This window comes from Heloderma suspectum, chromosome 1 (assembly GCF_057233095.1).
Source record: "Heloderma suspectum isolate Gila_16-S chromosome 1, 16-S_ref, whole genome shotgun sequence".
NCBI classification, from domain to species: Eukaryota; Metazoa; Chordata; class Lepidosauria; order Squamata; family Helodermatidae; genus Heloderma; species Heloderma suspectum.
The window spans coordinates 295,306,491-295,321,231 of NC_139458.1; the positions used below are offsets into that span (position 1 = coordinate 295,306,491).

A 14,741-nucleotide genomic window follows, 5' to 3' on the forward strand; every position below is an offset into this window, starting at 1 on the left:
GCTTCCCGCCTCGCCCGGCCGAAATTCAGGCCGGGGGGGGAGGCTTCCCGCCTCGCCCGGCCGAAATTCAGGCCGGGGAGGAGGCTTCCCACCTCGCCCGGCCGCGAACATGAAGTAAAAAAAAAAAAAAAAAAGTCCCCTGATAGGCTACGTGACGATTCACGTAGCCTATCACGGCTAGATCTGGAAAGTCAGCCGTGATAGGCTACGTGAATCGTCACGTAGCCTATCACGGGTGACTTTAAAAAAAAAAAAAAGCGCGTACGCGAATGGCGGCCCCCATAGGGAGCCGCCATTCTCGTTCCTTATTTAGTTGCTGTAGTCTACGTCAATCTTTACGTAGACTACTGCGAAAATAAGGGCAACGCAAATAGCGTTGCCCTTATTTTCGCCGTAGTCTACGTAAAGATTGACGTAGACTACAGCGACCAAATAAGGAACGGGAATGGCGGCTCCCTATGGGGGCCGCCATTCGCGTACGCGCTTTTTTTTTTTAAAGTCACCCGTGATAGGCTACGTGACGATTCATGTAGCCTATCACGGCTGACTTTGCAAATCTAGCCGTGATAGGCTACGTGAATCGTCACGTAGCCTATCAGGGGACGGTTTTGTTTTTTTTTTCTTTCATTGCAATGGTGGGGGCGGCAGCCGGTCGAAAGACTGGCTGCCGCTCCCGCCCAGCTCGAACACCGGACGAACCGCCAGCCGGACCCGCCGCCGGGAGGGACATTCAGGGAAGGTAAGTCCCGTCCCGGGGGGGGGGGGCGGGGGGCGGGGGGGGCGGAGGATTTCTCCCCGAAACTTGTTCGGGGGGCCGAACACGTTGGCGCTCGGCCCCCCAAAGTTTTGGGGAGAAATTCTCCGCCATCCCTAGTTTTTTCTGCCTCTTTCGCAGGGAGGGGGAGAATTTCAGAGAATTTTCTCCTTGGGGAGGGGGACAGGGTTTCCACAAGCCTTCTTTAGGTGTAGGCGATTCTGCAGGGGTCTTCTTTCTACTTTTTTTTTTTTTAACACCCCCTGTACTTGCAGGAGCCCAGCCAGGGCTCTTCTACAGCCAGGCAGTTCTTTCTGAACTCCCAGGAGACCATGTGACCACTCCTTCTCCAATAGTCGTTCAGGAAGAACTCCCAGCTGGAGAAGAGTCCTGGGCTCCTCCAAGGAGGTATTTAAAAAAAAAATAGAAAGAAGACCCCTCAACAACCGCCTACACATAAAAAGATATGTGGAAACCCTGTCCCCCTCCCCAAGGAGAAAATTCTCTGACATTCTCACCTCTCCCAGCCCCTTTTGCCAGAGTTTTCATTTCGCCTCCACCCCCACAAAATACCAAAAATGGAATAATCTAAATTTTCGGCACGGCACTAATAACAACTTCTATGCAAAAGAGGTTTTTCAGGAGCTGTTGTTTAATATGTCTGCTGTACAGGTGACATTCCATACAGGACAAGCGACAACAAGGTTATAGTTGGTGGTAACAACATACTTGCATTTCTAACAGCTCAATCTTATACATGCTTACTTGGAAGCAAATCTCACAGTGTTTGATAAGCCTTGATTTGCCAGGTAAGGGTGGATAGGCTTGCAGCCTATGGAGCACAACGCTGATTTGAGCATGTCCTGGGGAAGGGGTTCCATGATGACACAGTCTGAAGCTGGTTTCATGATGTAACTGTGAAGTGCACACATTACTTTGCAATATTTGTCCAGAATGGCTCACATATGCTCAAGTGTGTGGGGGACATATCCGTGTTTGAGTGTGTGGATTTGTTTGTTTTTTGGTGCTCTGAGTTAGGACTTTAATTAATATGGCAAATTCTTTGAGTTATGTAAATTGCTTTCACCCATGTGGAGATGAGAAAATGTGGAAGATAGCAATATTGGTATTATTAATATGTCTTTCCACTATTGAAGAGTTCTAATCTTTGAGGAATGTTTAGAATCTGAGCTCAAATTTATTAGTGGTTTGACAATCTCACTTGTGACATAGACAACAATGGGTCTAGACAAGAGATGACCAGACTATGTGCAGCCATCATAAATCTGGAATTATTTTGACAGCAAATACTTCGAATGACAGCCTGCCATACTTCTTTGAAGAATTAAAGCCTAGGTCAAGCATCACAAACATGTGGTGGGGTGTTTAATTCTTCCTATCTTCATCTCTTTCCTCCTGTAACAAAAGGAATATCAGGGGTTGGATCCAGGCTTAGCCATATTTAGAGTAGACCCATTGAAAACAACAGGACTTAAGTTAGCCATTGATTTCAGTGGGGCTACTCTGAGTATGACTAAGCCTGGATCCAACTGGGTTCGCACAACGTGCTAACCCATACGCAGTGGTTGAGTGTGGGTTGTTTGTTGAACCGTGGGTTAGCATGTTGTCTGAACTCAGGACATTTTCCACAAGGTGGCTTGTTAAGCATGCAGTGTGCCTTATTTTTCCTGAACAAGCCACCTTGAGAACCCATAGTTTGCTGCTGGGTTGTTCAGGGTGATTAACAAGCCACCCTGCAGAAAATGTCCTGGGTTCAGACAACACGCCAACTAGGGATGTCAGAGAATTCCACCACTGATCTTGGTGAGGCCGAATGCCAGTGCATTCAGCCCCCCGAACTCCGTGGTGGAACAGCCTGCCATCCCCCCGCCCCCCACGGATCCCCCCCAGGATGAGACTTACCTGTGGCGGATCTTCTGGGCGGCGGCGGCGGCTCTGGCAGCTGGTCTTCCAACCGGCTGCCGCCGCCACCGCCATTTCCAGGCTTGTGTAAAAAACAACAACAAAAAGACGTGATAGGCTATGTAAATCTTTACATAGCCTATCATGGTTGGGTGGGTTTAAAAAACAAACAAACGCGTACGCAAATGGCAGTGGCTACGGCCGCCGCCATTTGCATTCCTTCTTTTTACTGTCTTAATCTACATAAATATTTACGTAGACTATGACGGCCAAAATAAAGGGGAATGCAAATAGCGTAGCGGGCCCTATTTGCGTCCCCTTTTGATTTGCCGTTTTAGCCTATGTAAATATTTACGTAGGCTAAAACGGTGAATGAAAAAGGGATGCAAATAGCGCCCACTATGCTATTTGCGTTCCCCTTTATTTTCACCGTCATAGTCTACATAAATATTTACGTAGATTAAGACGGCCAAAAAGAAGGAACGCAAATGGCAGCGGCCGTAGCTGCCGCCATTTGCGTACGCGGGGGTTTTTTGTGTTTTTTCTACCCAGAGCCCTCGCAGCCGGAAATCCGGCTGCGGACAGCTCTGGCCTGGCTGGGCCTGGCCGGCTGCTCCGCGGAGCTGCCACAGAGCACAGCCAGCCGTTCGAGGATTCCAGGGGGAGGAACGGAGCGCCTCCCCCCCGGCGAGGATTCCAGGGGGAGGGACGGAATGCCTCCCCCCCCCATAAACATAATCCGCAAACAGGTAAGTCACTTTCATACATTCCTAACGCCAACCCACGGTTCAACAAACAGCCCATGGTTTAACAACAACCCACATTCAACCACTGAGTGTGGGTTCATGTGTTGTGTGAACAGCCCCCTTGTGTTCAGTTCTGGCTCAAGCACACTGCAAAACACAGTTCAATCTAACTCCTTTTTTACCTTGGAAGAAGCTGAAGGCCTTTGTGTTAAAATGCAAAAAGTAGCAAGATAATTGAGAGACTACAGAGAAACCTGGATTACTAAAAAAAAGAAAGAAAAGGATTGATATCTGAGTGGAGAGAAGCTTTTACAGATAAAGATAAAAGTGGCACTATGCTAGGAGGAATTTTGAAAGAACATTCCGAGAAGCACTCAGATTGGAAGAAAATGTGTTATTTAAATGCTGTCTGGTCTGATTCTAAGTGTCTGATATGTGATTCACTTAAAGATATCCCAACAAGGAAGATAATGAAATACAGAAAGTAACAGCTTGAGGTCAAAATGTTTGAGAAAATTATATTTTTATTTCAGTTTCTACTCCCCCACCACCAAAAGAGCAGGTGTGTACTGGTTTTTGCTAGGCAGTAATCTTTCACTGGTTTAACTGGTGGTTTGAATAGGATTGCTAACAGTGCAATTCTATTCATGGCTATTCAAAAATAAATCCCATTGTGTTCAGTCGGGTTTAGTCTCAGGTAAGTGTGCATATTATTGCAGTGGCACATACTGTATGCACTTACTTGGAAGTAAGCCTGCTGAACTAAACAAATAAGGCATAAAGATGCTTAGGATTACACTGCAAGGCCGCACACTGACTCAGGCGTAAGCCCCATTGAACGTCTTACTTCTGAGTAAACATGCATAGGAATCAGTTGGCATGGCAAAAATCCTAGGCATATTTATGTGGCAGTCAGTACCATTGATCTCAGTGGCAGTCAGTACCATTGATACACAGGATTTGGCAGCATAGTCTTAGTACATGAATGGAGGGCAATGGTGTGGGGTGATGGGAGTTGTAGGCCAAAACATCTGGAGGACCACAGGTTCCCCACCCCTGCCCTAGAACTAGCTCCCCTTCCCCCCACTGCAACTGAGGAGGAAAGAGAAGGGGGCAGCTATGGCCCAGAGAGTGGGCTGCCATTGAGCAAGTATGAATTCTGGAGGAGTCTGGGGCTCAGTTCTTTCATAATGGTCTCAGGAAGTCCAAATGGGAAGTTTATTTCCGATCCCTTCCCCGTTCCAATATTTGCCAACATTTCTAGCCCATGTAGTTTAATATACAAATTTGTGCCATTATGGCATGGCACAGTCATTTTTATTTTGAGTGGCAGTTCCTAGAAATATAGCACTTTTATTTGAAATATCTGGTAGATGTGAATTCGTGTCTCACTGCACATGTCTCACTACGAACAGCATTTGGGCTTTGTTTCTGGGAGTCTGGCTGAGATCCAAAGAACTACTTTAGGGGTGCTCGAAGGCTTTGGCAATCCTAGTAGAATTTTTGACATCATTACAGCAGATCTTCATGCCCCATATCATAGACTGCTTTTGAAACACCCCTTGCTGTATGGCATTTTGGGGAGGGCCTGCTGTTCAAGACACTACATCCAAAGATCCCTTTGGGGAATGGATTTAATTTTTGGACATGGTTTGTTCCACGTTAGAAAATGGTTGTACAGTATTTTGAATAAAAGCAAATAAAATAAAAAATAACATTTGAATATGCATCACATGGTCTATATTACATGATGATTTTGCAAATGCAGAAAGTACAGAAAAGTCTGCCCCAGTAAGGGGATATCTTAGATTAGAAACACGTGCTGGGAGCATGCAAACTGCAGAAACCACAAGATTTATATTGTTGGCTTTGAAAAATTAGAGATCTGTGCTTGTATTGAGCATGCTGATCTTGGCTGTTTTACAATCACAACAGCCAAAGTATGTATTCAATGCCAATGAATGGGAGTGGGCAGGAAATTATGTAGGATTTCCTGATAAAGACTAATAACTTCAGAGATGGGGTCATATTCTTTTGTAATATACACAATTCAAAATGTATGTAGAAGTGCATTATGAACCCATAAATCTAAAAAACAACCACCCATAAATAACATGCTTCCTAGAAAATCTAGCTCAGTTGAGTATATCTATACCCACAAATGCTCACATACTAACATTAAGGTAATTGCAACAACTAACAGAACATAAAGAGTACTGAAAAAAAAAATCAGTCGTCAGTACATCTGATTATCATCAGGCATGTACCAATAGTAGCAATGTTTCTATTATTTATCAGGTGAAAGCTCAAAAAAGTTGACTTAAGTTGACTTTTCTTGACTTAAGGAGACTCCCTCTGACCAGGTTTGGGCTACAAAGCTTATATAAGGCTGCATCGTACAGACTGCTAAGATTTTATTGTGTTGGATGCTATGGATTCTTTTTTATAGAAATTAATTGTCTTCTTGAATTTTCAGAACTTCTTTCAAATAGTTAGCAACCTTCTGGATGAAGAGAACAAAGAGAAATGGGAAGACGCGCAGCAGGTAAATCTGTGTAGATTCACTGTCGACATTTTCCTCCCTTCTTGGCCAAGAGATAATAACATTACTTATTCTTATTAGTTAAGTGAAAATATAAACGTTATGGCCCAGTTCACACATCAGAGGCCTGAGTTACTGTGAATGAGCCAGTGTGCTCTTTCATGTGGCTTGATTGTTCCTGCTTGGCTTCTCCTGTCCGTGGTAGTGGCTAAATGTGATGTTGTTCAGCCTGACATCCATACCTGCAACTCTGGCTTGTGTCACCCCCAACAAGCCAGAGCTGGAGGATTCTTGACTTCTCAACCCAGAATTGGAGTCAGGGGAGAGAAAAGCCAGAGTTTCAGGTACAGATGTCACACGTCCCTGGGTTGTTAGTCACTCCTGCTGATGGGATGAGCTAAACAGCTGTGCATATGAACTCATTAAAAAAAAAAAAACACCTGGGATGCCGGGATATGTGAAATGGCCAGTGTCTCAGGGTTATATGGGAAACCCTCGAGAGGATCTTTGTGGGGTGTGTGGTAGGCTGCAGGGAGGAGGAGGAGGAAATTCTGTTCCACCAGTGGTATCTATTCTGCAGGCACAATGAGGTGGTTGGATCCAACTCCTTGTCCATGAAGTTACATTTGCCAGATTTACCCCTGTTTTTCTTCAGTTTTAATAGAAATGTACTCAAATACAATTCCAGCTAGTATCAACAAAAGATCAGGGTGCAACCACTTATACAAGTGTGTGTGCGTGCGCATTTGTGTACACTCACACTCTTCACAACTGACATAATCTGCATTTATTTCAGTTTGAAATAAATATTATTATTCAGTCAAGACTTGGTGCTATTGAGCATTTTATTCCTGCTGCTCTTTTATTAATGTTTTCGATGCTGTTTCTTAATTTTGTGGTAATATCTGTGGTAAAAGATTTAAAAATAATCTTTTTATTCTTGGTTTGTTGTAAGCTGTCCTGAATGCTACTACTGGGTAGAAGGAAATACTACTAGCTTCAAATTAAATAATACAATAAATAAAAAAATACATTTGTGATGGAAATTCAAGGACTTTTTTCAACCCAGTGGACCATGGAACAATCTCTTCCTCAGATTCAAAGCTGCACATAGTCTCAGCCTGTAGAGCCAAAGGACATCATGTCACACACTGGAAAGAAAATAGGATGTGGCTCTCCTCGGTTTGCACATATTTAATTTAGAGTGCTTGAAAGAAAACCGAATGAGATTGCTTAGCTGAAAACAGCTCACTTTCCACAAGTTGCCATTGTTTAGATTAGGTGAAATATTCATTGTCTGTTATAAACCACACTTGCATATTTTATGTCTTCTGAGATGATGAACTTGGTGTGAGGACTTAAAAAAAAACGCTTTCCATAGGATTTAGGATGCTTTGCTGCACAGTGGGTGGGACCAGATGAGCACTTAGCAGAATCCTGCTCATGCTGAAGGGGGTGGCTGAGGCAATCTTCACGATTCATCCTTCCCCTTGTAGCCCCTGTGCCTCCTGAAAATCTCCTCAGGAAGGACCCTCTGGAGCTGCATGGGAGGTGATGCAGGGCAGGGGGCTGCAGGGGGAAGGGGGAACCGATGAAGATCACACACACCCCACCCTCCTTCGTCCAGATCCAATCCAATATATTTCTGAATACGTATTTTAAAACAGCCAGCAAATTTACACAGGGTGGCAGGGGAGTGATCCAAACACTGAGCAGGAACAATTTGTGCCAACTTAGATCTTCACACAGGGCAAGGCACTGGTCTGAAATCTTTCCCCACCCCCTGGTGACAGCGAAATCCCTACATATTTAAAGTGAGTATATGTCAAGGCCAAACTAGGCGTGATGCTACAGGCACCATTTTCAGCTTCATCTTTTTGTTTTAACAAGGCACAGGAGGGGGAGTTGGGGGGAGTGCAGCACATGGGGAGGGCTGGTTAGCCCTTTCTTCCCCCACCCCAGTCTTAACTAAAACCTCCTTTCCACAGATCAAAGCACAGCTGTCTTGATGCTTGGATTTATATGTTTTGCTCTAAAGCAGGGGTGGGCAGAAAGTAGATCTACAGATGTTTTGGACTTCAACTCCCAGCATTCCTGACCATTAGCCATGGTGGCAGAGGCTTCTGGGAGTTGAAATCCAAAACTTCTGGAGATCTGCCTTCTGCCCATCCCTATTCTAAAGACCAAAAAAAAAAGTTGCTTTGCAATCAGTTGTAATTTAAATACTGACAACACTTCCAGGTTCTGTTAATGTTGTTATGCTGGGAGTGCTTGTTATCAAAGTTCCATTGCTTCTTTGAGGTCTTGTGGCTACTGTATGTATGACCTCCATTTCTTTTAGATCTATCCAGGCTCAATAGAACTAATGCAGGTGATCGAAGATTTTATACACATTGTTGGAATGGGGATGATGGACTTTCAGAATTCATACTTAATGACTGGAAATGTAGGTAAGAAATAGGAATCTATTTTATCATATATATGCTATGTTGAAAAATTGCAAGTATGCATTGTATAAATACCATTTGTGTCACAAGTAAAATTGAGAGAGCCACCCTCACTTCCAAACCTATCTTTTGCTATTAGTGATCAATATATATCGTATTCCTGGTAGATATATCTGCGAAAGGAAGTGTGGTTCTTAGGAAGTAAAATAGACACTCTAATCTCAAATTACACCCTGTGTTGATTAGAAACCAGGTGAGGAATTATGCAACACAGGCACACCTTTATAAGCAACTGGAACATATGATCCTGTCCTGAAGTTATTTTTGCAGCATTCCTAATCATGTTTTGATTCTGTTGTGTGTGTATATAATATTGCCAAAAAAAGAGAAACAAATGGTGCTTTTCTTCTGAAACTAAAATACTAAACACCTTGGGTTGTATTCAGTTGGCCTCCTCCCTGCTAATGGAGTGTGTGTGTGTGTGTGTGTGTGTGTGTAATTCCCACTTCCCCATGCAGCCCTCCACTGCACCCCACCCCCTCAAAATCTGCTCTGGAGGGTTGGGGGATCCCCTGGGGTGCAGGGGGAAGAGGTGAGGAGAAGTCCCATTGCATAAGCGGATGTCTGTTTGCCCGACATTGGATTTCAGCCATTGGCACAAACCTATTTTGAAATGTATGAGTAAATCAAACAGACACCATAAACAGTACCTTCTCCAAGAAGCGGTCGCACTTAGGATGGTTCAATATATGTAGCAGTCTCTAGTTAAGCAGGCAAAGAGGGCTGCACAATATTAAACAGTAGCCATATACTTACTTTGTTTTTTAGTTTTGTGGTACCATATTTATGCCTTTGCATTCCAACCAGTGATAATATTTGAATTCAAATGGGTGGTTGCCTGTGCAAGAGTTACATGTGCAGTTTTAGAAACAAGCACATTAATTTAAAAAAGTGTCACATAAAAAGATCCTTGATTTCAGAGATGCTCTGTCTGCTATATTTTAATCACAGATCACTACTTCCACACTAATATCAATCAATGTTTAATTATCACATCTCAGGTGTGGGTGTGGCTGAGTCAAAGCTCCTACTGCTGGGCTGGAATAATTTACACATCATACATGTTTAGTGCTATTCTAAATGTGACTCTAAGGTGCTAAATTATTGCTTGCAGAGATCTGCATCCCCCTGCCCCCACACACAAAGTTTATTACAGGTTAGCCATTTCAGGTTTAACTGCTGCATTTATTCTGTTGTTTAGTCATCGTTGCATTTTTTTTAAATCTATTTAATTTCGCTGTTGTTTTTATCATGATTTTTGTAAGCTGCCCTGAAAATGTTTTCACATTGAAGGGCAGGGCATAAATTCATAGGATAAAAACAGATATAATCAAGCAGCCTTCCCCAAACTGCTGCCCTCCAGATGTGTTGAAGTGCAAGGCCCATCGTTCTTAGCAGCATGGCCTTGCTGACTGGGAATGATGGGAGTTGCGGTTCAACACATCTGGAGGGCACCAGGGTGGGCAAGGCTGTAATAAATAACTGCATGCTATTGCACGACGTAAGAATTAACATATGGACTTTGTTTAAATGGAAGAAGAAATGGAAAGGAAAATCTCTCCACCAGCTGAAGCATGTTGATTCTGCCCACCCCAGCAATCCCCTCCAGCTTAGCTAAAGTAAACAAAGCACCTGATCTGTAGGCCATGCAAAAGCTCCTAGCCAGAAGTTTGAAAGTAATGGTACTCTCTTACTTTATGGCCCATTGCAAGCAGCATGGGCGTTTGTTACATGGCCAAAGAGCTCAGGCATCTACACCCAGTGTTGTATGTTCTGCCATATGTGTGGGAAGCATGGAGTGTACTTACTGGCCTGCTGACATGAATGAGTGGGAACCAAGCATACAGTATTCCCAACTAGTGATTGTGCAAACTGGACCTATGTACCTGAACAGTTGAATCTCCCACCAGGAGGATTCCCCCTCCAGAAGACTGTGTGGAAGTGCCAGTTGTGAGAACCAGCATCTCCATTTGGGGAGGTGGATATGTGGCCAGCATGCAGGGCTGGGCCAAGACATTTTTCGAACTGAGGCAAAGAACAAGATGGTGCTCTCTTCCCATTCCATCTATAAAAGCCAACTGGACCAGGAGTTGAATCTTAGTTCAACACTGGCAATGGAACTATGTCTTTCACCATACACAAGGCAGCAGGCTAGTTTACAGGGCACAAGGTAGGCAGTGTGGTACACAACCCTCTCCTCTAATACCTTGCTGCTGCCTCCCAACAACTGCCACCTGAGGTGTTTATCTCATGTGGCCTAGAGGTAAGGTTGGCCCTACCAATGTGACTTTCAGCAATAACTTTACACAATAATGGTGGTGTTTTTTTTTCATAACAGCCACAAAGCTGATACTTGGAACTAAGTGCTGAATAGCCTTCACTTTGTTTTGTTGGATGTATGGGTTACTTGCTGCTGCTGCTGCTGTTGTTGTTGTTGTTGTTGTTGTAATCATCAGATTAAACTAGGTTACACTGAACCCCATTTCAGGCATTCTGTACCTGGATAGGGCAAACACATGATGAAAGAAACTGCTTAAGCCCCTTCCCTTGTCTTCATCATATCGAAGGATGACTGTCTGAAAAGCATAGCTTTCTGTATCCATGGAAGCTCTCAACATGAGCCAGAATGCTGATTTTCCTAGCATTTTGGCTCGTGGGGAGAGACTCCACAGATACAGGAGTCACCCTCCATGAGTAGAAGCCAATGGATCAAACAGTCACCCTCCATGGGTAGAAGGCGATGGATGTGACTGAGCAGAGGGGTGGGGCTGGAACCATCCTTCTAATTGCATGTTTGCCCTATTCAGGTACAGGATTCTTGAATAGGGTTTTAGTAACATATTCATTTTAAGATCAAGGAGATCTCTGTGCATGCAGTGGAGGTGCCAAGACGAACAGTTTGTAACAGTGAAGTGAATGAAGAAGGCTTTGGCGACACAGCCTCTCCACGTGTGCTTTGGCAATCCTGCACACAGAAGGAGCTGCTGCATCGGGACTTGAATGCCCTTGAATGGATGTTTGAGGTTAACAGAATCAATAAGTATTACCAGAGAATTTGAGAGGCTAAACAAAAGGAGAGGAAATAGCTGTTAAAGATACCAAACCTAGCAACAAGTCCAATCATATAAAATGCTTCACTGGTGCTGAAAGAGCTGGAGGCTGCTACTCTTATACCTACCAATCAGAGGTCATTCAGCAAGAGCGAAATTGGCACTGAAAAGCACTGTTCATAATTTCAGAAGGTCAGCAAAATCAATTCTGAGGCAAAGAGAGTTCTGAAAGTACTGATTACGACAGAATAACAAGAGGTGAGAAGATGCTTCTATGGACTTAAAAAAAAATGTGTATTTTGGGCAGAGCCAAAGTGCTGATACATTTAACAAGCATATTCACAACTGCCTGTAGGAAAAGAGTGTGAATTTGCAGAACAGCTGAAAACTTAGCAGCAAAGTTATTGCTATGTCAGTTACTTAAACTTACACTTAAAAAAAACTTGGAAGCATACATAGTAGAAACTAAAACTGTTTTAGGGCCCTTACAGCCCAATTTTTGCTACTCTGGGTAATTATAGTAGAAAAGCTGGAAATAATAATAATAGTAATAATAATAGTAATGCTTATTCAGAAGTATGTCTGCATTGGATTCTAGCCCAAAAGATCATACACCCCACCATTTCACAGATAAAAAAGAGGAACTCCTGTGAATGAATGAGTGAGGCTACAGAAGGAATCTGGCAGAAGAATGTTGTCACCTGTTGGACCATTTTGGGGCCAAAGCAATCCAGAAACAAGCAGAGAGCAGGTACTAAAACTGCATGTTGACAGATGGCTCCAGATGACAAAAGTTGCGAGGCGAGCCACACACTACATGGCAAGACAAACACATAAAATACACATCTATGCACTAGATTGCAGGCATCTCATTTAAAGGGCATTGGTCCCATTTTATAGCTGAAGAACAATGAGGCACAGCAGTAAGTGAACTGTCACTGAATTCATGGCTGGAATTCTTAAGCAGAAACAATGGCTAAATAACAATAAAGTGTCTCTGAACATATATTGGGAGTGCTTTGCCCTCAAAACTGAACATTTGCATTCTTTCCACACCCTTAGAAAGAAGTAGGGTTTAAAGAGCGATGGCATACTTCTCATACAGGTTAAAGCCCCAACACCTCTCTCTTTCAAGATTAAGCATTGACTCCAGTGCCATTGCCAGTAAACTACAACCAGAGAATACATGGTTCAGTTCCCCTCCACATACTCGGGGATTGCAGAAATGCCCAACTGGGTTCAATGGAACATTCTCCCAAATAAGTGTGCATAGATTTGCAGCCTTAACTTCTGAAGGCCAAATATCTTCTCCAAAACAAAACAGGGACAGTAATTTATCAGGGAGACTGGCCCTGATAAATAAGAACAGGAGATCATATGAGGCTTTGATGCGACTTACTTCAGGTGCAGCTGCTGTAAGATGTTTGCAATAACGCTGAGCTGAAAATTTCTCACACATTTTTTTCCAACCCATTCTCCTTCAATTTGATAGAAGAGAAATTGCTTTCAAAAAGAAATTCAATGGTGAAGAATTTTGGAGAAATTCTCAAGGGTTAGGTTTGGGTTTCTTGGGCTTACCTTCCTTAGGAGGTGGCTGAGGAGTGAGCACGAGTGTCCTGTCTTTCATTGTACTATCATCTCCTTGGCAGCCTGTAGCCTCCTCAGCTTCCTACACTTCAACTAAAGCCCGGTTTAAGGCAGCATGAGCTAATCCCTCCCTTAGGGCTTTTTCAGATCTGGAAGTGTGGGCAGCCTGGGAGGCTAGCTGTGATGAGGTACGCTCAAAAACACCACCAAAAGAAATTCAACAGAAATTATAGACTGCCCTGAGAATGAGGCAGAACAATGGAAGCCTCGTTAATAGTGGAAGAAAACTCTCTGGAAATTGGAGGACAGATTTTAGCAGAGCACTAACTCCACCTCATCCCTGGAGCTTGACACAACACTGCCCCCCCTCACACCTGCATTGTGGTGGATGCGAAATGGGGGCCAGCCTGCCAACACAGTTGCCAACACTGTCCCCCCCAACCCTTACCAAAACCGAAAGAAGCTGTGCTATAAGCCCTGCCAATGGGGAGCCCTACCTGGGAGAAACTGTTGAGAATTTCTCCTTCCCTTGGAGAAATTTAGTGAAATTATCTCCCAAATTTCTCTACCCACAAATAAGCTGGAGAATTTTGACAGGCCATCTGCACACAGCTCTAGTTTGCAAGTGCATCATTACATGCACAAACCACAAAACATGTAATGTTTGCATACAGCTCTGGCATGTAGGTGCTAAATGTCATGTGAGTTAGAAAAGAAGAAGGTAGCTGGAGTGAGCTGGTGGAAGAGAGAAGCCTGACCGCTCACCTCTTTTCAAATGATTGTTTTCTGAATTCAGATTGTGCTTTGTGCAGAGAGTAGATCTACATTACTTACTTTTCTCTTGGTATAAGGAGATATCACAAGGGCATTCAATAATTATACTTTTCTTGAGCGAACTGTTTTATGCTAGCTTATTATTTTTTTGTCACTAACTTCATCACTGTTTCACACTTGCATAGAATTTCTTCCCTGATTTGCTTATGTTCAGCTCCTGTTTCTTTTCTCTGTTCTATGTGGCTGCTGGTATGCAGTGTTTTTATTTATTTTGTTGTTTTGCAAAGCTGTGCAAACCATTTGGTGTCATACCCCATATACAAAAAGATCCACTTCCCCCCTCATCTTCATCAACACCTTTTGAGGATGCTTCCACTGTCATGTAAGCAGAATCTGCCTCGTTTTGATTTATGTGCCACAATAACTCAAAGAGTGAAATAATCTAGCTATATATTGCAGGTAACCACAATCTGATATTACTCCCAGTTCATTGCTTTGGAGTCAGATCAAATAGATAACAGATCTCTTTAAACTAGCCCTTATTGTTGGGTTTGAAAACGTTCTTTGAATTGTTGCTGCTGGAGTGCTGTTGTTTATTTTTATTTTTGTTTCTAATGAAGTACCACAAAAATCCTTGGGGAATTAGGGACAAAAAGCCCATTTAGAACTCCAAAAATATTATTTAAAAGTTTCTCATATTGCAAACACTTATATAACATGAGGGTGAAGGGCAGAACAATGTAAGGTAGAAAATTCCTCCTCTGCCTTGTAGCACCTTATTCATTAAGAAGCATTACCTTAATCAAGATGTGCTGGAGAAAGGTGACAAAATGCAATTTTGCTTTTTGATTGTCTTGC

General features: G+C 43.2%; 1 protein-coding gene across 2 annotated transcripts in view; it reads left to right on the top strand.

Annotated features, from left to right (window-relative positions):
• The window catches only part of ADGRB3 (adhesion G protein-coupled receptor B3), a 703,006-nt gene that overhangs the window by 338,573 nt on the left and 349,692 nt on the right, over window positions 1–14,741 (top strand). For both annotated transcript variants that reach the window (XM_084826875.1, XM_084826876.1), the window contains 2 exons: window positions 5,900–5,968; window positions 8,307–8,415. In XM_084826875.1, coding sequence (XP_084683001.1) covers window positions 5,900–5,968; window positions 8,307–8,415 — 178 coding nt within the window. The remainder of the gene's footprint in view (window positions 1–5,899; window positions 5,969–8,306; window positions 8,416–14,741) is intronic.